The sequence below is a fragment of the Camelus ferus genome, chromosome 32 (assembly GCF_009834535.1).
Source record: "Camelus ferus isolate YT-003-E chromosome 32, BCGSAC_Cfer_1.0, whole genome shotgun sequence".
Lineage (NCBI taxonomy): Eukaryota > Metazoa > Chordata > Mammalia > Artiodactyla > Camelidae > Camelus > Camelus ferus.
In genome coordinates, this window is record NC_045727.1 from 12,877,111 (window position 1) to 12,902,848 (window position 25,738).

Here is a 25,738-nt window from a genome sequence, read left to right on the forward strand (position 1 = left end):
GTTCAGGTCCCTTGTCGCCTGGATTTTCTCTCCTCCTCACTCATGGTGGGAACTCCTAGCTAGATAAGGAACCAGTGATTTCACAACTGAAACTTATGACGTAGAAATTTGTGGGCAGAGCCTCTGATTCAGGAAGGGGTACTATGAGAGGAGCTGGCCTGGGGGAAGCCTGCCCAAGGAGGCAGCAGTTTGTTCAGAGTTCCCAGTGTCCCCACTGCACAGGGACAAACCCAGCACTGAGTGACAGAGCTGCTGGGAGGGTTCGTGCCCCTTCCCTTGTCCTCTCAAGAGAAGCAGGGGAGAGATGAGGGATGTGGGCCCACAAGCCTTGCTGCCGAATTTGGGACTTGCCGCTCTGCCACTTAACCTGTGTGGCCTTCAGTCATGTACTCAGCTTCTCTGAATCTCATCCTTTTCCTCTGTAAGACACAGAATAGAATAGTATCTACCCCATAAGATTTTTGTGGGGAGTAAATGAGAAAGTGAATATCAAGTGCTTAGAAAAGTGACTGGAACACTTACTTCAACACTTTATAATACAGTAAGGGTGGAGGGAGGTACTGAAAGATACCTGTAGATACCAACTTTAGGTCGAGATGCTTATTTTCTAAACGTCACAATAACCATTGCCATTTTTTTCTTTTAGTTTGTTTTTGTTTTGGGGGTTTTTTGTTTGTTTGTTTGTAATTTTTGGGAGGGTGGTAATTAGGTTTACTTATTTTTATTTATTTTTGAACAGAGTTACTGGGGATTGAACCCAGGACCTCATGCATGCTCAGCATATGCTCTACCACTGAGCTATACCCTCCCCCTTCAGCATCACCATTTCAATATGAAATCAGAAAGCACTATTGAAAGTGTAATGCCACCACCCTAAACATGATTTTCATAAGTGTCCTTCTGGTACTTATATACCTGCTTACTTAATGTTTTTACATTGTTTTTATCAGTTGTGTAAACATATTTAAAAGCCAAGGCTTATTTTTGTTGCATTGGCCCCATCAACTGAAAAAACAGGTTTTCCTGCTTTTTTCCCCCATTTCCATTTTCTTAGTCTTGTATAAATTCTTTAAATAAAAGAAGTCTTTGCATCAAGTCAGCATTGGAGGCTCGAATCCAGGTGCTGCTGCTTCTCGGCTATGCAAGATCCAGTCTGAATCCTGACCCACCTGTAAGGACTGTCTAAATGCTGTCCTTTTAGCAGCAAGCCTCACGAATGGGGGATCGTGGGCTGAACCCCACGCGCCCCTTGTGTTGTTCACCACTGCCCTGGTTGTTGTCTGTGGATGCTGTTACCCCTTTGTGATCTATTTTTAAAAGCTTTCTAATCCTTTCAGAAAAGTCATGTGACTCCGTAGATTGAAATATCAGGTCAGTCAGCAGCCATCTGAGTGAGAGCCTGATGGGCCAAGCCCAATGTTAGTGGGCATGTGGAGGGTGGAGACGGGAGAGGAGGCTGAAGGGGGACCAGACCCAAATGCTGCTCCAGGGACATCTGCCTCCTTTAGGAAGAGCTAGGTACTATGTTGCTTTTACAGTATTCGGACCATTAACAGTGAAACAAAACTGAGTTTTGTTTTGTTTTTACAAAATATCCACCATAATTTTTTTAAATGGGCTTTTTACACTTGTGAATTGAATTCAGCTCATGAAGGTAAAGAATACTTCCTTTTCATCTCCTATAAGTGACTTGTGTGAAATTCTGTAATGTCACAATGTCATCAGAATGCACAGCTGCTTCTGCGTGGGATTTCTGCAGAAGGAAACTGGAAACGGATTTAACCACTGTTGTTTTGGACTTTTACTCACATCGTTTGCTTCCTGTTTTGATACTGATCACTGAAAGTGGGTGTCCATTTTAGTAATTTCCATTACCAATAAATACCAGTAATTAGTAATTAGATTGTTTGGGAAGGTGTGACAAATATTCTTTAAGGAAGGCTGCTAAAACTAAGATGTGTTCATGCTTCCTTGGGTGTGGGACTCTTGGGCGATTAGCAGCTTGTTCTTGCCTGGTCAGGTTTTGTAACCATGCAAAAAGTAAGGTCTCAGGTAATAACTCTTCTTTTGTCCAGATGGTAATTTTAGTGAATTTGTCCACAATCGGTACGTTTCTGTGGGTTACTAGGACTATCTCACATTTCCCCATGAAATACTCATAGGGAGGGAGCACTCCCAATTAAGAATGAGCACTTTACAAGTTTTTTGCTTTTAGCCAAAGTTGAAGGTTTTCTTTGAAAATATCCCAAAGGGATTCCTTTCAAGAAGTAATTTGCTCTAAGGGCTCTTGAGGAGATGGCAAGTTCAAGAACACTTGTCTTGAGAGGCTGGAGAGCTGTGGGGACAGCAGTCGTCTGCCTGTGGGGGACACAGAGCCTGGCACACCAGAAGTGTTCTGTGGACAGTTAGGAAAGAGCAAACTATGTAGTGACTTACATTATGGTTTCTCTCCTTGCTTAAGGTTGTGGGGGGGGGGGTCCTCTTGGGCTGAGGTACCATCTTAAGCAACTTAGGACATTGCTAGAGGTAACAGAGTTAGTTCTTTGAACCCCATGAGAAGGATTTCTTTTTTCTGTAAATGTCCGCGTGGACTGTGCCACATTTTGAAAAACGTGGTTGGTTTAAAGCACTACTTCTTAACCTCTGTGGGGTCCACTGGAGGTCTTTGGATCTCCACTGGAGAGGAACACATTACAGGAATTGCTGCACTAGTACACTTTGTATATGGCTTCCTTGAGGCCATGAAACTGGCTAAAGAAGCCCTGTTCTCAAGAGTAGTAAGTGTAGTTTTACCTAGATATTTAAAGTTATTCCCAGCAGCTATTACAATCCAAGAATTGTTGTTTTCCCTGTTCTCAGCCTATTAATGAGGAAAATGGCTGCTCATCCTCTATAGACAGATGGGCTGTGTTTTAACCATTGGTCAGAGGGATACCCTGGCACACATGGTGCTGCTGGCTCCCTGCTCTACCTTATGCCTGTATAAGCCTGTCAAGTTTGTACAGTTTCTAGAGCATTTATTCGTACCTGGTATATGTCAAGCATATAGTCAACAAAGAAAAATGGAATAAAATGGGAGGGAAAAGTAAAAACATTTTTACCAACCTGAGCCACTCTTTTGTATCAGAGAGTAGCTGGCATTTATTAATCTGTGGTTAGAGCGATAAGTCTGTAAGAGAAATCAAACAAAACATTAACCTCTGGTAACTGAACCTCCTAGTTTAGTTTACTTAAAAAATTTTTGTTGTCGAGATAGAATTCACATACGTAAAATTCTCCCCTTTTAAAGTGTACCACTTAGTGGTTCTTAATAAATTCACAAAGTTGTACAACCATGACTACTATCTAATTCCAGAATATTTTCATCACTGCAAACAAAAACTCTGTACCCATTCGCAATCACCCCCTCTTGCCCCCTTCCCCCAGCCCCTGGCAACCATTAACCTGCTTTTTGACTCTGGATTTACCTATTACGAATATTGCATATAAATGGAATCATATAACATGTGGCTTTTTGTGTCTGGCTGCTTTCACTTAACAGTGTCTTCAAGGTTCATGTTGTACTATGTATCAGTATTTGATTCCTTTTTATTACTAAATATTCCATCTTATATGTTTACCGTATTTTGTTTATCCATTCATCAGTCGGTAGATGTATGGGTTGTTTAAACTCGTGGGCTACTGTGCATAATGCTGCTGTGAGCATTCGTGTACGAGGTTTTTGCCTGAACATAATTTTTTCAGTTCTTTGGTGTATACCTAGGAGTGAAATTGCTGGGTCACGCAGTGACTGTGTTTAACTTTCTGAGGAACTGCCACCATTTTCCACAGCAGCTGTACCATTTTCCATTCCTATCAGCAATGCTAGAAGGTTCCAGTTTCTTCATATCCTTGTCAATAACTTATTTTCATTTTTTAAACAGCCATCCCAGTAGACGTGGAGTGGTATCTCACTGTGGTATTTGCCTGATGACTAATGATGTTACACAAATGGCCAAAATGAATGATGTTTATCTTTGGAGAGAAATCTTTGATATTTTTTTTTTTACCTGGTTTAAATTGGGTAGTTGTCTTTTTGTTGTTGTGTTGTATGAGTTCTGTCTATATTTTGGCTTCTAGACCCCTTATCAAATAGATGATTTGTAAATTTTTTTTCTGTCCTGTAGGTTGTTTTTTCACTGTCTTGATAGTGTCATATGAAGCATGAAAGTTTCTAAATTTGAAGATTTACTTATTTTTTTTCCTTTGGTTGCTCAGCCTTTTGGTGTCATAGTTAAATAACATTGCTTAATCCAAGGTCATGAATATTTACACATATGTTTTCTTCTAAGAGTTTTACAGTCATAACTCTAATGTTTAGGTCTTTGATACATTTTGAGTTAATTTTTGCATATGGTATGAGGTAGTGGTAAACCTTTTTTGGGGGAACAGTTCTAGATTTACAGAAAAGCTAGGAAAATAGTAGAGTTCTTATAAACCCCTCACCCAGTTTTCTTTATTAGTATCTTCCATTAGTGTGGTACATTTGTTACAATTAACAAGATTGATACATTGTAATTAACTGAAGTCCATATTTTATTCACATTTCCTTAATTTTAAACTAATGTCCTTCTGTTCCAGAAGTCCATCCAGGGTACCATGCTACATTGCACTGTCATCTCTCCTTAGTGTCCTTAGTTCCCTTTTTTATAAGGCTGTTTGTTACCTTTGTTTAAATATTTTTTGATCCCTATAAATAGAACATTTTGGTCCTTCAACATGTTTGTGGCTGTGTTAAAATGTCAATTTTTCCAAGTTGACTCCTAAATAAATACATAAAATCAGAGTTTTGGCAAACAACTGTAGTAATAAATAGAGAACACCTATCACTTGGACTCCGTATTATAATTTGGAGCCCCATTGTTTAGCAAGTTTTTGTACATTGAGAATATACATATTTAAGCATGAAATATATTGCCCTTGGTTTAATAGTATACTAGGGTTTTTAGTTTAATATTTGGATTTGAGGGTGATGGCGTAAGGGGATATGTAATAATCTTTGGGTTGCTTTTATTATCAGAAAATTGCTTTGCTTTTTTTCTGTAGTGTATGTATAAGCATTTCCTATATTGCAAGGTCCTTCCTGTTTTTACTGGAAAATGTTTTAAGCCCTACTGTTAGGAATTCTGTATTGTTACATCTGCTGCCTTCACAACTACTGTTGGTCTATCCACCCCATGCCATACCACCAAATTTGTGTCACATCTGCCCCTCTGTCACTGTTTACCCTGCAGATTTCATTGGACTTCAGTCTCCACTGTCAATTTGCAGGTGATATGTCAGTGCTTTGACAATTTTTTCAGAATTTTGAGTAGCCTCTAGACATTGTCTTAAATTTTGAATTTTGTTTATCTCAGACTTCTAAATTTCTCTAGGTATTTCTACCCAAATGATAAGACATAATTCATAAATTAAACCCTAAATAACTGTAAATGCCTGGTTGATATTCTGGTTTTAAAACTAAAATGTTTTCCAGTTCTAGGGCACATTGCTATCACGGAGAAGACATTTAGGCACCTCAGGTGTCTGAAAACACTGAGTGGTATGGTTTCATAGCATGCTTACATGCAGTGGCTCCTGTGGGCTGAGAGTAAACGTATCCCTCCATGTGTACCCTGCGACGTGGGAAGCAGTCGTCAGAGAAGCAGCAGGCATTCTGTTGTGAGGCCTGTGACGGGGTGCTAGAAAGGTCACGCACGGTGACTTTGCAAGGCAGTTGTAGAATTTTACTAGTACTGAAAGTTTGAGGATTGCTTTTTCACTTTATTGTGAAAATGCTTATTTAAGGAGGCATTGGTTGTGTGTATATGCATGTATGTGAGCAGGTGTGTGTGTGTGTGCGCACATAAATACCTACAGGTATTTTCTAGTTCTGCTGAAAGGGCCTAGATGCAAATGAGGATAGCCAGATCCCAGGTCTTGATTTCATACACCATTCCCCACTTACAAGAAATAGGATTTCTCAGAGAAATGGCAGAGTCTGGGGAGAGGACAGGATGGGTACAAAATAAGACAGTAAGGAAGTGCTTTTTAAAAAAAATGATGGAGCATGTCAAAAGGATACAGGGGCCAGCTTGAAGAGGCTCTGAATGTGAGCACCAAAATAATTAAGGACATTGATGAATTAAAGACCATTGGAAAAACTGGGAATCTGTGAGCCCATGCCAGTAATGAATAGGTAAAGAAATGGAGAAGGGAGGGCTTGTGTGTACGGGGGAATGCCAAGTGCTGACTGGTAATTGTGGAAGGAGGCCTGCAGTTGGAAAATCAAGATTGGTTTGGCTGAGAATCACCAATAGGTGCTAAATTTAGGGGGAAACTTTGATGAAAGCCATACCGATTGCACGTTTTAAAGTTGTAATTACAGAGTAAAACTGGAGAGTACTTGGGCTGAGTGGTCAAAGTTAACATCACTAATGGGGACAGATGGATGATGTAGGTGTCCAGAGGTGATACTGTGAGTGGACATCTCTTAGGTTAGTGTTCTGCTGCAGAGATGCTTAGCCTCCGTCTAATCATGAAACATTAGACAAACCCAAAATGAATAATGTTCTATTAAAAAACAAAAAGTAGGCTGTATTCTTTAGAAATGCTAATGTCATCAAAGACAAAGGAAGTTGTAGAAATGTTCCAGATTAGAGACCAAAGAGACATGACAACCAATATCTGGTTCTAGGCTGGATCTTGTATTAGATTCTAATAAAAGGTGCTATAAGGGAGATTATTGGGTCAGTTGACAAAATTGGAATCCAGAGGGAGAGATTAGGTAGGTGTTACTGGTTATATAAAACCGACAGCACTTCTCAACCCGGTTCTGCTGACGTGAGTGAGCCCTTTTGCCCAAGACTCCACTGAATGTAATGGATTCACTTCTCTCCTATGCATCTAAAATGACACTGACCAAGTAAAATCTTTGGGAGAGTGGAAATATAGTCTCCCACGTTATTTTCTATAGGGATTAATTCTCTCATGGAACTGGAAAAAAAAAAGGCTGTGAAAGAATATCCTCATTCTTAAGAAATAGGCGCTAAAGTGTTTAGGGGTACAGGACTAAAACTTGTGCAATTTACCCTTAAATGGTCCCTCCCACCCTCCAAAAAAAATTATGTATGGAGAGCCCAAATGGTAAAGCACATAGAGGCAGGGCGGGGAGATGTTTACAACAGGCAAATCAGGTAAATGGTATATGGGTGTTTTGGGTGGTTTTACTATGTATTAAAAAATAAATCTGTCCCCTTACAAACTGGTATCTAATGTATTTAAGAGTAGTCAGGTTAGCTGAAGGTTTTATGTGAGCCTGAAGTTTCTATGCCTCGATCAGAGTGTTGTGGAATACATTATTGGACAGAAATTTATGAGAGAATGTTTTTTTTCCAACATTTTTTATTGAGTTATAGTCATTTTACAATGTTGTGTCAAATTCCATTGTAGAGCACAATTTTTCAGTTACACATGAACATACATATATTCATTGTCACTTTTTTTTTTTTTTTTTTGCTGTGAGAGAGAGAATGTATTTTAGCAAGAAACTGATCACTACTAAGTCACTTGCAGTTCTGCTTGAGCTTCCTGTAAGAACCTTGAACTTACTCTGACTCTGGTCCTTCCTGGAAAAAATCAGGGTGTAAATAAATAAGAACTATGTGAAATGCTTGAGGTAGACACTCAGTTACTGAGAACAAAAATAAGTTGAAATTATGTGGCCTGAGAAATATTGTTCAAAAACCACCATTTGATTTCTCTTTCTAGGAGGAGCTCTTGGATATAAAAGAACGCCCTCATTCCAAACAGAGGCCCTCATGCCTCTCTGAAAAATACGACAGGTATTTGGGGGGTGAACTTTTTGTTACACCAAATTTATTAAATTAAGAATTGTATCGTTTTGCTAGAATTACGAGTGGGGAGATTTCAGGGGCAATGACATTGGGCTTCCACACAAACAAGTTGCTCTTAAGCTATGAACGTGACCAAACTGCATCTCGCTACATTGTCTTTATCAGTTTCTTTACTCCTTTAAACCATTATTCAAAGATTTGAGCTGCAGGGAACTCTAAGGACAACTAAACCAATATTCTCTCAACTAACTGGTTTTGAAACTAAAACTAGAAAATAACTTGGTCAAAGGCACATAGTCAGAAAGCAGAATTAAGACTTGAACACAGGAATCTTCACCAGGGTCTCCTCTCTCCCTGTGGTTTTTCACACTGTGCTTTGAGGGTCCTCCTCCAAGGGCCTGTCTGGGGTGGGCGGATCAGGAGGACTCTGAGCTTCATCAGTTCCCCACCCCCTAAACGAAAGAACAGTTCAGCCATTCAGATTACCCCTTTTATATCTTGGGCTCCTTCATAAGAGGTAGAAGGCTTTGGTTTGAGAAAGCCATAGCTAAAAGTGGTCTGCAGTCTCTTACAATATCCCTACATTGCACTCCTTATGACTATCTTAAGACTTTAAGGTTACTTAAATATCAAGGTAGATGGTTCATATTGGCCCACGTTTTTTGTTTTTTGTGGGGTGTTTTGTTTTTGGTGGGGGAAGGTAATTGGGTTTACTTATTTATTCTTAGAGGAAGTACTGGGAATTGAACCCATGGCCCTCATTTTTTTTTAACATAAAGTGTCTTTAATTTTTTGGTTGAATAGAATATGCTTTTTAAATTTTGTACATGGACTGTTTAGAAGGTTGCTAAATCTAGACTTCTCACTACTTTTCCCTGATGAAAGTGATGCTTGAATAATAACTATTCCAGTTGGTTCGGATTTTTTGCTAAGTCTCAGATAAGCTTTTTTTTTTTTTTTCTTTCATCTTAAAGCAGTAAAGCTTTTTTACGCCTCAAATTGAATTTTCTTGCTACAACTATTTTCTTCTTGGCGTAAAGTAAAGTTATCATGGGCACACATACTTTTATTCTGAAGTGGAAACATTGTGCCTAATAATAGTAATGAAAATAAGAGAAATGGAGGAAAGAGTTTCTCATTCTGCTCTTTCTCTTAGAGAACTAAAATTTGTTGGGTTCTTAAACTCCAAGTAAGCAATCCTCACCACCTCACTAGAAGATAGGTAATACCTCCTTCATTGTGTGTTTGAGAGGTTTACTCACCTTTTCTAGAAATGTTTAGCTGCTACCTGCTGTGTGGCAGCTACTGCATCGGAATCTGTCAGACACCGTCGGCATGGAACAGGGTCTGTGGGAGGACACAGTCAAATACTCGTGCGAGTTTATCATTACCGCCAGCACAGGTTGTGAGGGACACGGGCAGAGTGCAGTGCTGGTGTGTAGCACAGCCTGGTGTGACTTGGGGGTGAGGAAGCCCTTTCTGCAGCAGACTGAAGGGCATAGCTCAGTAATGTGTCCAGGATGTCCCTGGTGGTGATGGCAGAGCTAGAATTTGGTACCAGGTCCTTGGGCTCCAAAGCTTCTGCTCTGCCCACCTGCCACCCAGTCATCAGAGAGGCAGTACCAAAATAAAACCCAAGCCATGCATTTTCGACTCTTAAGAGCTATCTGTCCTACTTCTGGGAGAAACTGAGACTATACCTATAAATTCTGGAAAAATACACACCAACCATTCCAGAAGCCACTTGTAGTGAGAGAATTAAGGGTTTTTTCCCTCCTTGTACTAATCTTCAATGAACTTGAGTAATCATTGTTTATGAAGCATTTCTGTGTATAGGACAGGCATAGGTACTGTGAACAACAAGGTTTGTGGTCTGAATGTTTCATTTACACACAGACCGTTGGTTTTCAAATGACTGTTGCTGTTAATGTGAGCAACAACAAAGTGCTACTGAAATTATTAGTTGTTTTCGTCTTAAAAGAGGTAATCATTCTGATGGCATCCATGAAGTTTTATATTGGAAAGGGATTTCCATAACTTACTAACTGAAGAAGTTTAGAAATTAGGCTACGTATGCAGTTCACGAATGCAAGTGCTAACTGTTGTTACCCTTTGACCTGCAGTGATGGTGTCTGGGACCCTGAGAAGTGGCATGCCTCCCTCTACCCAGCTTCCGGGCGGAGCTCACCAGTGGAAGGTCTGAAGAAAGAGTTGGATACAGACCGGCCTTCCTTGGTGCGCAGGATAGTAGGTACGCACAGTCACTCAAATGCGGGTAGCAATTTTGGAGACGATGCTCTTTGCTGCTGACTTCATTCTCACTGTGTGAGTTTTATGCATTGGGAGACAGTGTCATTATTAGGAAACTGACTTGACAGTTGGATTTTTTCTGATTAGCTACCAGAGTAAAATCATAGCCTTCCTGTACAGCAGTGGTGAGTGGGCTGTACTGGGCTTTGTGCTTTCATGTTAAAAGTACCGATGTCTTTCACTGATGTGAATAACTGAGTGAGGTGTGGTAGGGAGCGAAAAGCTGCCTATGTTTAGTCTCATGTGAGACTCGTCCTCAGGCGTAAATCAATTCTGGCAATTCTTAACTCACAGTGGCTTGTGATCTGAATACCGGGTTTGGGTATGGTTTGAGACTGGAGTAAAGCTTGATCTTCCATACCTTTACCCCTTTAAAATAGAACAGAGTCTGCAGAGTGAAATGGAGTCCTGGCTATGTAGAAGCCGTCAAAGAACTTGTTAGACGAGGACCTCCTCTTGAGATGAGCGGAAGACCCATCATAAAACAAACTTGGAACTGACAAAGAAGATGGGGTGACTCTAGCTTGAGCTGTAAGACCTTCTACACAGTTTGTCAGTACATGTAGTGCAGTGATGTCCCTTGAGCAAAGAATTTATTCTAACAGAATCATTAAAGATGTGCAGAGACTTTATTAAAAAGATGAAAACTTAGCAACCTAGATATTCAGCAGTAGAAATGAATGGAGTAAACTTTGGTTTATCCATATGTAGGAGTACATTGCTCAGCTGTTAAAACATTGGAGACGTGTTTACCAAGTTATACAAAATTGCCCATGTTGTATCTTATTTAAAAAAAAAAAAAGATGGAAATTCTAAAGTGCACACCAAAACATTTTAGGAAGTGTTTCTGGTGAGAGGATTAAAGGTTTTCCTCATTTGGACTTATATTTAGTTTTCTGACTGTCCTAGGAAGAAATTGTGTGTCTGTGGTGACTTTTACTTTTCTTACACCTTTATTGAGATAAAATTGGCATACAGTAGGTATGGTACACATAAAGTGTACCATTTGATGACTTGTGTATACATCATGAAACCATTGGCACAATTGAAGTAATAAGCATTTCCATCACCACTAAAAGTCTCCTAGTACCTGCTGCGTCCTTCCTCACACTTCCCCAGGGGAGGCACTGGTCTACTTTCTGTCACTATGGTTTACGTTTCCTAGAATTTAATATAAATGAAACTATAGAGTATGTACTCTTTGGGTAGTTTCGTTCACTTAGGATAATTGTTTTAAGATTCATGTTGTTGGGTGTATAAATAGTTCGTTCCTTTTTATTGCCTGGTAGTATTCCATTGTATGAATTTGCCACAGTTGATAGACATTTGGGTTGTTTCAGTTTTTGACCAAAACTACTTTGAACATTCGTGTAGAAGTCTCTGTATAGACATATGCTTTAACGTTTTGAGAAGCTGTCAAGCTGTTTTCTGAAGTGGGTGTACCATTTTACATTTCGACCGGAAGTATATGAGAGTTCCACTTGCTTCACATCCTTACCAGCACTTGGAACGGTCAGTCATTTTTATTTCAGCCATTCTGATAGGTGTATTGTGGTATCGCATTATTGTTTAATTTCATTTCTCTAAAGAATAATGTTGAATATCTTTTCATGTACTTATTTGCCATCCATGTATTTTCTTTGGGAAATGTCTATTCAAACCATTTATCCATTTTTGTTTTTGTTTGAGTTTTTAAGAGTTTTTCCTTTTTCTCTCTCTTTTTTTTAAGAGATCTCACAATTTTTTTTTTAATCCTCCACTTGTGCTTTTTTTTTTTCCCTTGGTGGGGGTAGGTAATTGTAATTAGGTTTAGTTGCCTATTTGATGGAGGTATGGGGGATTGAACCCAGAACCTCGTGCATGCTAACTAAGCATGTGCTCCACCACTGAGCTATACCCTCCCCCACTTAAGGGTTTTTATTTATACTGGATACAGGTCCTTTACCAGATGCATGCCTTTGAAATGTGTTCTCCCAGTCTGTGACTTGTGTCTGCATTTCTCTGAACAATACCTTTCAAAGAGCAGTTTTAAATCTTGATGAAGCGGTTTATCATTTTTTTAAATGAATTGTTTTCTTGGTATTGTGCCTAAAAAAACTTTACTAACCCAATGTCACAGAGATTTTCTCCATATTTTCTTCTAGAAGTTTTATATAGTTCTAGGTGTCATGTCTATAATCCATTTTGAGTTAATTTTTGTATATGATAGTAGGTATGACTTCAAGTCATTTTTTTGGCATGTGGATATCCACCTATTCAACACCGTTTGTTGAAGAGACATTTTAACTTTTTAAGTAGTTACTGTTTGAAATATTGATACTTACTCTAGTTTATTAGTTGACTAAACATTTGCTAATAATTACCTAGGTAAGGACTTAGTCAAAATAAAGGGATTGTGGAGATTAATCATGGAAAATCATTTATTATGAGGTACACTTATTTCTCCAAAGAGAAGCAGAAGGCTCAGTCAGTCTTCTTTGAAGAGGTAATGTACATGTTACTCTGTAGCTGCTTTAGTGGTGACTTTTCCATTACCTCCACGGCCACCAGTCATGGACAGACCACCTGAGGAGCAAAAGTGCCCTTGCTGGTTTGCTTAACTTTCCTTTTCCGGCATCTTTCCAGATCCACGGGAGCGTGTGAAAGAAGATGACTTAGACGTTGTTCTCAGCCCGCAGAGACGAAGCTTCGGAGGGGGCTGCCACGTAACGGCTGCCACTAGCTCCCGGCGCTCAGGAAGCCCGCTGGAGAAAGACACTGATGGGCTCCGCCTGCTTGGTGGACGAAGGATTGGCAGTGGAAGGATAATCTCTGCTCGGACCTTTGAGAAGGATCACCGTCTTAGTGATAAGGACCTGCGGGACTTGAGGGACAGAGACCGAGAGAGGGACTACAAGGACAAGCGTTTCAGGGTTTGTCTTCTCGATCCTCTGGCACCTCACGTGTTCACCACGTTTCTTTGTGATGCTGGGTGAACGTAGCCCATTCTTAAGCCAGAGAGAGCTGGGGGTGGGGAGGTGCTCCAGGTCTACAGCAAAGGGTGTTCATTGATCTACTGAGCAGTATTTCATTCACCAAGACCTGATTGAGGTAGAAATGCCTTAACTAGAATCTTATTTTTTATCTTGCATTGTGTACTTTTCCAGAGGGAGTTTGGGGATAGTAAGCGTGTCTTTGGTGAGCGTAGAAGAAATGATTCCTACACGGAAGAAGAACCAGAGTGGTTCTCAGCTGGACCGACCAGTCAGTCTGAAACCATTGAGCTGACTGGCTTTGATGATAAGATACTGGAAGAAGATCATAAGGGGAGAAAAAGAACAAGGCGACGGACAGCCTCTGTGAAGGAAGGTCAGCAAAAACTTCGGGGAGGGAAGCTCACTGCTCTCAGATGAGATGTGCTTATAATTGGCTTAATCGTACACTTAGGAGTGGAAACCAGTTGTTAAAAAGTGGCAAGTTTTTAATGTTGAAGCCTGATTTTGAAACTGCTTCCTAAGCGTGGATTCACTGTGTGTAGCTTTTACTGTTTCTTTCAACTTTTCTGCCTGTAGAGCTAAACAGAAAAGTCTCACATTACCCAGTAAGAGCAGTGTGAACTCGTAAGGGTTCCACAGAGGTAAGTGCATGTGGTAGAAATAACGACAGGTCTCGTTTATTGAGAACGTGTGTACTGGACACAGTGGTGAGTGTTTTGTCCATATACTGCTTCTCCTAACATCTACTGTGAGGTAGGTGCTATCGGGCCCATCTTACAGAGGAGCAAATAGAGGCACGTGGGGCTTCTGTGACTTGTCTCTGGACACTGAGGAAGTGAATGGTGAAGCTGGAGTTGAACAGGATGCTTGTGCTTCAGAGCCCATGGTGTTAGGGCCTCCCTTAGGTCAGTTGGTTGTTTCTTGGCTTCTCCCAAACTTGCTTTCTCAGGTGTCTCCTTCGCTAAACTGAAGAAGCCAGAGCTAATGTATGCGGGGTGCCTGGTGCAGGGTGGGAGCCCACTAGCCGTGCGCCAGGCTGTGCCTGGCTCTCAGGTGGCCAGCCCTGGGCTAGTGAAGAGCCAGGTGGGTGACTTGGGAGACTTTGCTGTTAAACTGCCTCTGAGGTGTGCCCTTGTCTCATTCTCAGTCAGGCTAAAGCAGCACTGGCCAGTGTGGTCTTTTCACTTCATGGTAAAGGTCTGGCTTCTGGTGAGAAAAAGCCTGTGCTTTTCTTAACAGCTGAAATCTGAATTCCAGCCATTCTTGTTTCAACAGAGGAGGAACCAAAAGTAGCAAAATAAATAGTGTCACCTCTTCACCTTATAGATGCAAAAAGAGATAATAGGCCTGAGGTGACAACAAGACCCTGTCACACAGGTTCCATGGCAGAGTCTCGAGTGGAACCCAGGGGGCCTGGCTCACTTGCCCCACTGGTTGATTGCTGAAGGTCCCTAGTCTGCCCTAGCTACTGTATTTAAGATAAACAAGTACTCTCGTTTCATCTTGGCTGCAAGAATGAAGAAGGGGTGGTGATGAGTTCCTTTGAGTCCATTTTTGTGTCTGTATTCCAGCTTTCCATTGAACTCAGTCTGTAGAATTCCCTGCAGGCACACAGTAGTGCTGGGAGCTTAGCAGTGAACGAGACAGACGTGTTCCTTGCCTGCATGATTTTAAAATGTGTGTGTTGAGCACCCACTCTACAGGGCCCAGTACTAGGTGTTGTATGTATGGTGATGAATGAAACAATTTGAATATGTATCACATTTATAAACCAAAAAACTACATAAAAGGAGGAAATGGTTAAAACCCTCCATTGATAGAAAAGTTTAATTTGCATTCTCTCCAGTGAAAGTATATGCTCATTCTGAAATGGGATATAATGTGCCCTTAATCATCTTTCCTGGGTCCCTGGCTTTTGAGACTATCGTAATAAATGGCCAGTTGTGTTTGTCTGCTAATGCATATTCCTATCCGCTCTCAGTTGTCAAGCCCAGTTTGCTCTCAAGCTGGCATAAAATTAAATCTGGAACACTCTTGCTGCTTTCAGGAACCTTCATCTGTTAAGAGATGTCCTCATCTCAACACAAAATAAAAGAGTATAGGAGAAAGTTTCTTTTGTAAGTGTATGAACCAAGCACCGACTCTTTTCCAGCTCTCATCCTTAAGTGAGGGTAACACAGCTGCAGCAGTGTATTTGGCTCGTCACTCCTGAAGTGGCCAGGCAGGTTCTGGTGGATAAAGTGGGTTCAGAAGAAGCACTGCTCTAGTGGAAAAGGACACAAATGACATTGATTAGGCTGTTAAGTTGTCTACCTTTTCCAGGGTTTCTTTGTCTGTAAAATGAGGGAAGTATCTCCACCAAAGCAGTCATTGTAGTTAAATGTCAGTCTTTAAGGAACGGCACCTGCCTCTGCTGGTTGGCGGTAAGCATGTGCTGACCCACGGGGAAGGCTGCCTGTGGCCTTGTCCATGGCTCACAAATGTGCCAGCCTGGGTGGAAGAGTGCTGCTGGCCTTCCAGGGCTGAAGATTCTGCCACCTGCTAGCTTTGAGACCTTGGGTGAGCAAGCCACTTGGCCTCTCAGTTCTTGTAGTCCCCTGCCTTGCTGTCTAGCTCTTTGAAGTGTTATTGGAATGAAGGCAGATGATAGCATTTAACCTCTCTTTGTCTGGAATACTTTGGCTGAATAATATCAAGACTGTGGTCCTGTTGAGGACTTCTGAGAAGCGATGGGTCCAGGTTTTGGCACTGTTTTTTAGGAGAACTTCATGTCGGCTGTGATCTTGAAACTACAGGCAGCTTTTATGTAGGTGCTTTTGCTGGGTAGAGCTTTAGGAGTTCTGTTTTTCAAATTAAAAAGTTGATTATCCAGTATTTTCCAGTGCATTTAAATTTTAAAAGAAAAAAGTTTATTTTTATCCAGAGGATCTTGCTTTTTGCCCATCCTCTGGCTAGAACTAACATGTTAGTATCCTCAAACATTAGCACTTGGTAGCATCACTTAAGAACTCACCTTCCCATCGTAACAACAACCAGATGTTACTGAACTTTAAATGTACCAGGCACTACGGAGTAAGACAAAGCTGATTAGAGCAGCTTAACCTGCCCTCAGAAAGTTCAGTCCCACAGACGGTTACCATAACAAAGTGCAATAAGTACTCAGAACAGATCATAGAGAAGGTGGTGATTTATTTTGCTGGCAGGCCAGCTTCCCAGTAGAGGTGACATTTGAGCTTTGCCTTGAAGGATGAACTGCAATCTGTAGGCAAGTGAAAACTGACTTTGTGCTGTTTCACGTAAATACCTCAGGTTGCTGACCCCGACTTAACGTGGTGATGCAGAGGCGTGAGTGAAAGCAGAGCCAAATTGGTTCCATTTTTAAGCAGTAAGAGAATCTCAAAGGCTATCCTTTAAATAAAAAAAATCACTACCGTATAGAAAGCGAAGAATGGACAGAGGAGGGACCATAATCCCACGTCGTGTTGGTGTTCTGGCTTGTTATTAAGGCTTTTTCCCTCCGCCAGCTCCCATAAGAAGGGAGCTGTTTTACTGCTGCCCGTCCTGTACCAGCACGAGAAGTCTGCTTTCAGAGTCATCTGTGTCTCTTCTGCATGCGTTATGACGGCTGAGGCCACAGAGTAAGTCTGGAGTGGTTTGCTTGATCAGACTCTTTGTCCTGGTTTTGCTTTCAGGCATAGTCGAGTGCAATGGAGGCGTGGCCGAAGAGGATGAGGTGGAGGTCATCCTCGCGCAGGAGCCTGCTGCTGATCAGGAGGTGCCGAGGGACGCCGTCTTGCCCGAGCAGTCCCCAGGAGAATTTGACTTTAATGAGTTCTTTAACCTTGATAAGGTGCCGTGCTTGGCTTCGGTGAGTGTAGCAGCACACTTACAAACACGGATGGTGCAACTGCAGGGTTAAATTTGACCCGAGTCTTTAAGATACCTCTTCTTAGAGTATGGTTGTGCTAGATGGTTTGGGGTTTTTTGGCTTTTGTTCTTAAATATTATTTGAATTTTTATTGGCATTGTTTTGAGAGGCTTAGTGGAAATGACTAAGTGAGAATTCTATACCAGTTAACACTTTTTCCAGGCTGTTAGCATTGGACTAAGAATCTTCAGATGTTTAAGAACATTGTCCACTTTTATTTTTAAGTAGATAAGTGTTTGTTGTTAAGGCTTACTGTGGAGGTGGATTTTTACAACTGGTGAATGGTGTCGCACTGATCTGCATTCTTTGCGTAAGGCTGACCTGTTAGGTGGTACCTTTGTGATGTGATGGTTCCGAAAACCTTTGGTGAAAAGGAATATGGGATACTATTGTTGTTGCTGTTAAACTGTTGTGAGATCTAGTCTTTCTCGACTTTTAAAGTAGAAACAGTATGACATCCCTCAGATATAAAACTTAAATGTAAGACAGGACAGCATAAGACCCCTAGAAGAAAACATAGGCAGAACATTCTCTGGAATAAATTGTACCAGTGTTTTCTTAGGTCAGTCTCCCAAGGCAATACAAATAAAAGCAAAAATAAACAAATAGGACCTAATCAAACTTAAAAGCTTTTGCACAGCAAAAGAAACCATAAACAAAATAAAAAGACCACTTAGCGGAATGCAAAAAAGTATTTGCAAACAATGCTACCAACTAGGGATTAATTTCCAAAATGTACAGACAGCTCATATAGCTCAATAACAACAACAACAACAAACCCAATTTTAAAAAATGAGCAGAAGCCCTAAATAAACATTTCTCTAAAGAAGATGAGCTGGCCAACAGGCACATGAAAAGATGTTCAACATTGCTAATTATTAGAGAAATGCAAATCAAAACTACAGTGAGGTAACATCTCACACCGGTCAGAATGGCCGTCATTAAAAAGTCTACAGATAACAAGAGTGTGGAGAAAAGGGAACCCTCCTACACTGTTGGTGGGAATGTAAATTGGTGCAGCCACTATGGAGGACAGTATGGAGGTTCCTTAAAAAACTAAAAATAAACTTACCGTATGATCAAGCAATCCCATTCCTAGGCATTATCTGGAAAAAAATATAATTTGAAAAGATTCATGCACCCCAGTGTTCACAGCAGCACTGTTTACAGTAGGCAAGAGACATGGAAGCAACCTAAATGTCCATCGACAGATGATTGGTTAAAAATGTTTTATATATATATACAATATATATACACACACACACACAATTAAACATACACACACAGTGGAATACTACTCAGCCATAGAAAAGAATGAAATATAATGCCATTTGCAGCAATATGAATGGACCTAGAGATTATCATACTAAGTAACAAAAGTCAGAAAGACAAATACCATATGATAGCACTTCTATGTGGAATCTAAAATATGATACAAATGAACTCATTTACAAAGCAGAAACAGACTCACAAACATGGAAAACAAACTTATGGTTACCAAAGTGGATAGGTGTTGCAGACAGATAAATTAGTTTGGGATTAGCAGATACAAACTATTATATATAAAATAAACAACAAGGTCCTACTATATAGCACAGGGAACTATATTCAGTATCCTGTAATAAACCATAGTGGAAAAGGAAATGAAAAAAATTGTGTTTAACTGAATCACTTTGCTGTAATACCACAAACTAACAACATTGTGAATCAACTATACCTCAGTAAAATATTTAAGTATTAAAAATCTCGTCTAGAAAGAGCTGAAACATACCAGCATGTAGTTCAGTCTCCTCTTCCTGACCCACTGATAGCAGACAAGGATGCAGCAGAGGTCAGAGCTGAGATCTCCATCTCCTGTGCCAAGGCACGGAGCGAGGCACCGCTACTGTGGAATGCCCCAACTGGCTCTGTGGTAAAAATGACTGAACAGATAAACTCAGGATTGTTTTGTTGTTCAGAATGCTTTAGTATCTTGAAATTGGCATTTCTAGTAAATGTGTATAAAAGTGATTTTGTTTCTACTTATGTTTTGGCTATAATAAAACTTAGTTTCTATAATAGAAACAGTCACTGATCAAGATATGGAAATGACTTTCTCAACACTTACTGTCAGATCTTTAGAAAATGTCCAGATACTTTATATTCACATCTTTTACTTTTTCATGTTCTTCCTATATATCTTCTGGCTTTTTTCCTAAACAGTGTGATCAGAGGAAATAAAAGGATTAAAGTGCAAAACTATTTTTGCTATTTGTAAAATTTCAAAGTCTTTTCAAAATTAAAATATTTTTAATAGCTCTAGCTTTTATTTTTAAAATAATTCCTATTTATCTCCGAGGTGGGTGTATTTTGGGTACAATTCCCAATTTTTCACAGTGAAACATCACTTCATAATGCCTGTCTTATAATTTAATGATTGCAAATTATGCACTTGAAAGTCAGTACTATTTAAGGTGTGAGAGTCTACAGGTAGAATGTGATTGAAACTGCATAATACCTGAGAAGATAGAAGTTCCACGGGTAATCAAATTGATGTCTTGAATTAAAATCCCTTATCCTTGTATTCAAGAGAATTATTTGTGGCTTAGATTGGGTATGTGTTAGGAGAAAATTCTTCCAGATAGGAATAAAAGTATAAACTTAACCTTCCACTACTGAACTTTGACTAGAAACTGAGTTCTAGACTTCAGATAAAACAAAGTTCCTAATTCTCATCTGTGTACCGGTTTTGGGGGAACCCTTTTTTTTATCATTGGTATAGAAGTGAAAGTTTATCCCTTACTTTCAAGGCTGTGCCTCATCTTTGGATTGACGTTTGCTTTATCTTGTCTTTTCTAAATATTAATAAGAACACTGCATAAAGATCAGTTTGGATCTTTAATTAGATTTATAATCGGGTAAAAAATGCTTAAATCTAGTTTTTAAGAAGAGTTGGTAGTAGAAATTACTACTATGAAACAGTGTTGAAGAAATTTTTTCTACTCATAGAGCATCATTTAATTGCTCTTATTAAACCAGAAACTATGGAGGTCAGATTTAAGCAAAAACAAACACCTGAAAACCTCCCATTAAGTTTCAAGAGATACTAGAGATCAGTTGAATGTTCATCTTTCAAATTCTGACACACTTTCTAAACTTTGACTTGGAATTATGATCTTCATGAGCTCTACTTTTTAGCTTTCGGGTTCTAAAATTATCTGCATTGGATTTTGTGGTGTTCATTACAATCTTGAGGATGTTGAACTTTGAAGCAGAGCTTTTCATCAGCTCTCCATGCTTGGTTGATGGCCACTCTTCAGCCTGGCAATGGGCTGCTTTACTCTGGTGCTGATTTGATTTTGCAACTATGCCCCCTTAGAACATTCATGGATTTTCTAACGAGGCGAAGATAGAAAGCCAGAATACTTTGGCACAGGGGTTTTGTTCTGTATGCTTAGAAAGTACATGGTTGGTTATGCCCAAGTCTTGGTTACTCAGAAATGATCCAGGAGGGGAAGAAAAATTAACGATGTTCAAAATCCTAAGTTCTGAGGGTGTTTACCTTCAGATCAGCAGCATCAAAGGAAGTTTCAAAGTAAGTGACCCTTTCTTAAGATTTGAACCTTCTTGTCCTTTTTGCCTAGAAACTATCATCTTAACCCCTTTTACCTTTCTTTTTAGATGATAGAAGATGTTTTGGGAGAAGGGTCAGTCTCTGCCAGTCGGTTCAGTAGGTGGTTCTCTAACCCGAGCCGATCAGGAAGCCGATCCAGCAGTCTTGGGTCAACACCACATGAAGAACTGGAAAGACTTGCAGGTAAAAGTGCTTCAGATTCTGGCCTTGGATGTAGACTTGAGCTTTCTCTGACATGGTTCATTCTGTCTTCATTAGGCAGGGGTCTGTTAGCATTAAAGGTCTCTGGATACTGATAAAACCTTCGATTTGTGTTTTCTTAATATTGTTGATGATATGTTTTTGTACTTGATCATGACCAGTTAATTATGAATATATTTACTTGCAATATTAGGTCTGGAACAAGCCATCCTCTCTCCTGGACAGAACTCGGGGAATTATTTTGCTCCTATACCATTAGAAGACCATGCTGAAAATAAAGTGGATATTCTAGAAATGCTACAGAAAGCCAAAGTGGATTTAAAACCTCTCCTTTCCAGCCTTTCTGCAAATAAAGAAAAGCTTAAAGAGAGCTGTAAGTATTTATTACAGTCTGCTTTAGATATCTGAAACATTTGGATGATCAGTCTAAACGCAGAATTGGTTCTAACAGACTGCTGTTCTCATCAGAAGTCAAATAGATGGTGGGTTTTGTTTAATATTCTTCAAAAACACTTTTTTTTGTTTGTTTTCTTTGGGTTTTTTTGGTGGGGGGTGGTGAAGTAATTAGGCTTATTTATTTATTTATTTATTTTTAGAGGAGGTACTGGGGATTGAACCCAGGACCTTGTGCATGCTAAGCATGCGCTCTACCATTTGAGCTATACCCCCTACCCAAAAACACTTTCTAATCGAATAATACCACCTCTTTGAGAATCTAGTAGTCAGTGGGTCGTGAGGCCGGTGGTAGGAACTTTCCCTCCAAGCCCTCCTCCTTACCTGGAGCCTGATTATGACACTCCAGTGAATGCTGTAGTCCTCCTGAGCGTGACTTGGCAGCTCCTCAACCTCTGCCCCAGGCTGCTGCGTTCCTGCTGAGGTTAAAAGCCCTCAGCATAAACCTTAGTCGTGTAATAACCATGGTGCAGGAGGCGCTCTTGCTGGCGTTGGGCTACCTGGCATTCCTGTCCCTGGTAGCAGGTCTCAAGAAGACTCATTATAAAACGTCCCCCTGCAGGATCTGAAAGTCTTTTCCGTCGGTCTGTTTTTAGTGTCAGCCTTTTCTGACAGCCTTACTTCAGCTGTGAAATAAATCGGTTTCACCTTCACCATCACGTTAAGCAAAAAGAACTCCTAAAACATATTCCTTTGCTGGGCTTAACCTGGACTTTCCCAACCTTTCAGCACATTCAGGGGTTGTGCTCTCAGTGGAAGAGGTAGAAGCAGGGCTCAAGGGCCTGAAGGTGGACCAGCAAGTGAAGACTTCGACTCCTTTTATGGCAGAACATTTAGAGGAGACCCTGAGTACTGTGACCAGCAATCGACAGCTCAAAAAAGATGGAGATATGACTGCGTTCAACAAGCTAGTGAGCACCATGAAGGCAAGTGGGACTTTGCCTTCTCAGCCCAAAGTCAGCGTAAGTATTTGTCACACATCCCAGCCTTTTCTCCTTTTCCCTCTTTCTATTCCACCTCCCATCGCAATAAATGGATTTTTTAAAAAGGTATTCTGAGTAAGTTGGAAATTCTTTAGTGGTCATTTGGTCCTTGATGCTTTTGTGTGTTAATTACCACTGTACTGTTTGTTACTAGAAAAAAGCAGACTTGTGGTTAATCTGTACATGTTGTGGGTGACAGTATATGGATTGAAAGATGCAGACACCACTTGCTTATCTTAACTCACTGCTAAAGAAGTGTAAAAATATCTTTCGGGATGAGCTCAAGAAAGTTTTCTGTTTATTCAGCTACTTAAGTTAAAGTAACTTACCATATTTTCATAGTAAAATCTTTCTTTTCACACCTTCTAGTTACCTCCAGACACCTGGGATCATTTGCTTGCTTGATTAGGCTGTTGACAGTTGTACGTATTATTGTAAAGTATCTGAGATGGATTTTTCAAGACAGTTACTTTCTGTTAATTTACTAATAGAAAAATCTTTGACTGCAAACTTGTAAAACACCTCCAGGCGTTCAGTAGGGTTACAGGGTGCCTGCATGTCAGTAAACGCAGGTATGTAGCACATACTGGTCTTTGTTACAACACGTTAGAGGGTGGCTCTCAGCCATAGTCTGTTTGTCAGTGTTGCTAACCCTTGATGCTACAAAGTGATAGGAGAAACGGTAAATCTGAATAATAAAAACATAAACATAGACTTACTCTAGTTGCTAAGTTACAGCAAATTTATCAAATTGAGTTTTGCCTCTTGTTTTCTCCTGACGCCGTCTCGTCTGGGAACTACAGGTTAACCATGGCAGTAGTTGACTCATTGCGCCTCGTACCAAGGGAGGGCAGCTGATCTTTGGTGTTTCTTATCTGACCAGCAATTAGTGTTAGGTCCTAATAGGTGCCATTGTCCCTGGCCTACCTGCCTGACTCTCTACCTCTGAAAGGAGGCATCTCAGATAGATAGGCTTGTTCCTGTGCATCTGACCACACCACGCCAGTCACAGGGGAATGTTCCTTGTAAGCTGCTTTAGAATAATTTCCCTACAAAGAATTACTAGATGTGAATGCTTTCAAATGAGGACTAAAGGGACTGCAGACTATCCTGTTCTGCTTTCTCGTTACCTTTATACCTTGGTGACTGGGTGCCGACTACAGTGGTGTGTGAGTGACTAAGAAATGGGAGTGGGGGAATTCAGTAGTTTACCTGATGCTCTTGAATATTTTTGTTTCAGGTATGATTTTAGGGTTTGATGTTGGGGTTTCTGTGCTCTGAAATATATCTGGTTTCAGCTCAAGGAATGAGCCTCAAATACATGCATAAAGGAATGGATGATATAATTTAAGTTGCTAGGTAAAGAGTAACACAAACTCAACCTAGAAAGAACGCAACAAGGAAATAATGTAATAAGTGGCCCAGGTATTGTCCCAAAATACTGCTTGATTTGCATGTTGTTGTTAAGTCATGGACTACCTGAGAAATCAAGTCTGTAATTACTACAACTGTGTGTGTTATGTGTATACTATTTCTGATCTGCCGCCATCCATTTCGGTTCAGTCATATTGGAGATAACCATACATTACAGAACAGTTTGTTCAAAACAATGAAGTTCAAATTTCCTGAACTATAACAATTCTAGCCAAACTCACATGTTGTTTACTAGGTTTTTTTGTACCATCTGTGGTACGTGTTAAAGATAATGGGTACCAAAGGTTGTCTCAAAAATTAAAATGTATAAATTATCAGAATTTCCTACTTGTGACTTCCTGCTAAATAAGCATTCCCCTATTTCACCATTTTTCTTTTCCCCTTTTGGTCACAATGTTAGAAATAGTAAAATGGACTTGAGCTTACCACAGAGAGGAAACGACCTTGTCTGAGGGTCTCTGAGTGGACCTTGCACATACATGTGAAGATTCTTCCCGTTCCCAGATCTTTGGGATCTGTGTGATGAGAGGGTGGAACAAGTTGATCTCAGTTAGTTTTCTGTGATTTGGACGTCATTCTGCGGTTAAGTGCCAACTCCCTGGGTAGTTTTTAGTGTTTTCTTTTGGTCCCAAATTAATCTATAAATATGTAGAAGTTTAAAACCAGTTCTCCTTTGACTTTTTTAGCGAAACCTTGAAAGCCATTTGATGTCCCCTGCTGAGATTCCAGGCCAGCCTGTCCCTAAGAACATCTTGCAGGTACTTCACAATCTTATACAGAGGCCTCGGAGTCCTGAACAGTAGTCCTCTGAACTGGTTTTGTGTAGTGGTCCAGTTCCATGCTGCCTCGCAATGAAGGATGTGGTGTCACTGCCTGGCATAGTTGTGTCGCTGTTAATCTCAGTGTGGGGTGGGGAGGTGGCTAAAAAAGAGGACAGACTAAGCCCTTGATTTCCAGTTTGCAAGTTTGCAATTTCTTTGGAGATTTAAAGTATCTAACCTATGTTTGTAGCACTAACTTAAAGGAAATGTTGCTAGCTGAACGTACAGAGAAATTTGTTGTGTGTGTATGTGCCAAGTTTGTCAGTGGAGAATGAGGGAGATTAATCATTGATTTCAAAAATTTAATCCATAATCCACAACCTCTGACTAGGAGGAAGGACCAGGTTTGTTCACAACGATTTGACTTTTCTGCCTTTAGGAACTTCTGGGTCCACCAGTTCAGAGACCTGCTTCTTCCAATCTTCTGAGTGGCCTTATGGGGAGCTTGGAGCCTACGACATCTTTACTGGGGCAAAGAGCACCCTCTCCTCCCTTGTCACAGGCATTTCAAACAAGAGCAGCCTCAGCCGACTACCTTCGTCCCAGAATACCTTCACCAGTTGGTAAATGCTCGCAGACGCAGGCCTGTCCCCGTCATCATGCCCTCCGCTTCCCCCGCAGAGGTTGTACCAGTCCCCTGGAACTGGCCAGCTCTTTTTCATGGGCATCCTTAAACAGTTTAAAAAGAAATGTATTCATTTATTATGCTTTTTTCAGTGGGTGGTGAGGACACAAATGAGGAAAATAGCTTATTTATCTACCTGCTCTTCCAGTTAAGTATGTTCGTGTTACAGTTTTGTATTTTTTTCTTGAGGTTGATCTAAATTGGATCCAGCTCTTCAGTCATTTTTCTTATTTTGGGAATTCAAGCAAAAAAAGTTATTTTGGCTCCTTAGGTTTTTCCTGTATGGAGAAGTCAGGGTGTGGCTCTCTACCAGCCTAATGAAGTTGTGCACAATCAACTGTTAGGCCTTGTGGCTAAATTAGAATAATTTAAGAAGAATGAATGGAAGAAGCACTCAGAAGGCTGTCTTAGCAAAGTGTTGTGCAGATTCTCAGAGTGTCCCTACCACCTTGGACCACGTTGGGCTCCTGGCTTCTCTGGCCCCTGCCAGTCATACCTTGAAAGGAAGTTTTTGCAATCTT

At 40.4% G+C, this 25,738-nt stretch overlaps 1 protein-coding gene across 5 annotated transcripts in view; it reads left to right on the forward strand.

The window, feature by feature from the left end:
• The window catches only part of EIF4ENIF1 (eukaryotic translation initiation factor 4E nuclear import factor 1), a 39,326-nt gene that overhangs the window by 5,363 nt on the left and 8,225 nt on the right, over positions 1-25,738 (forward strand). For all 5 annotated transcript variants that reach the window (XM_032471487.1, XM_032471484.1, XM_032471488.1 and 2 more), the window contains exons 3-12: positions 7,789-7,862; positions 9,998-10,125; positions 12,810-13,096; positions 13,331-13,532; positions 16,852-17,027; positions 20,748-20,883; positions 21,095-21,274; positions 22,084-22,316; positions 24,458-24,529; positions 24,972-25,155. In XM_032471487.1, coding sequence (XP_032327378.1) covers positions 7,789-7,862; positions 9,998-10,125; positions 12,810-13,096; positions 13,331-13,532; positions 16,852-17,027; positions 20,748-20,883; positions 21,095-21,274; positions 22,084-22,316; positions 24,458-24,529; positions 24,972-25,155 — 1,672 coding nt within the window. The remainder of the gene's footprint in view (positions 1-7,788; positions 7,863-9,997; positions 10,126-12,809; positions 13,097-13,330; positions 13,533-16,851; positions 17,028-20,747; positions 20,884-21,094; positions 21,275-22,083; positions 22,317-24,457; positions 24,530-24,971; positions 25,156-25,738) is intronic.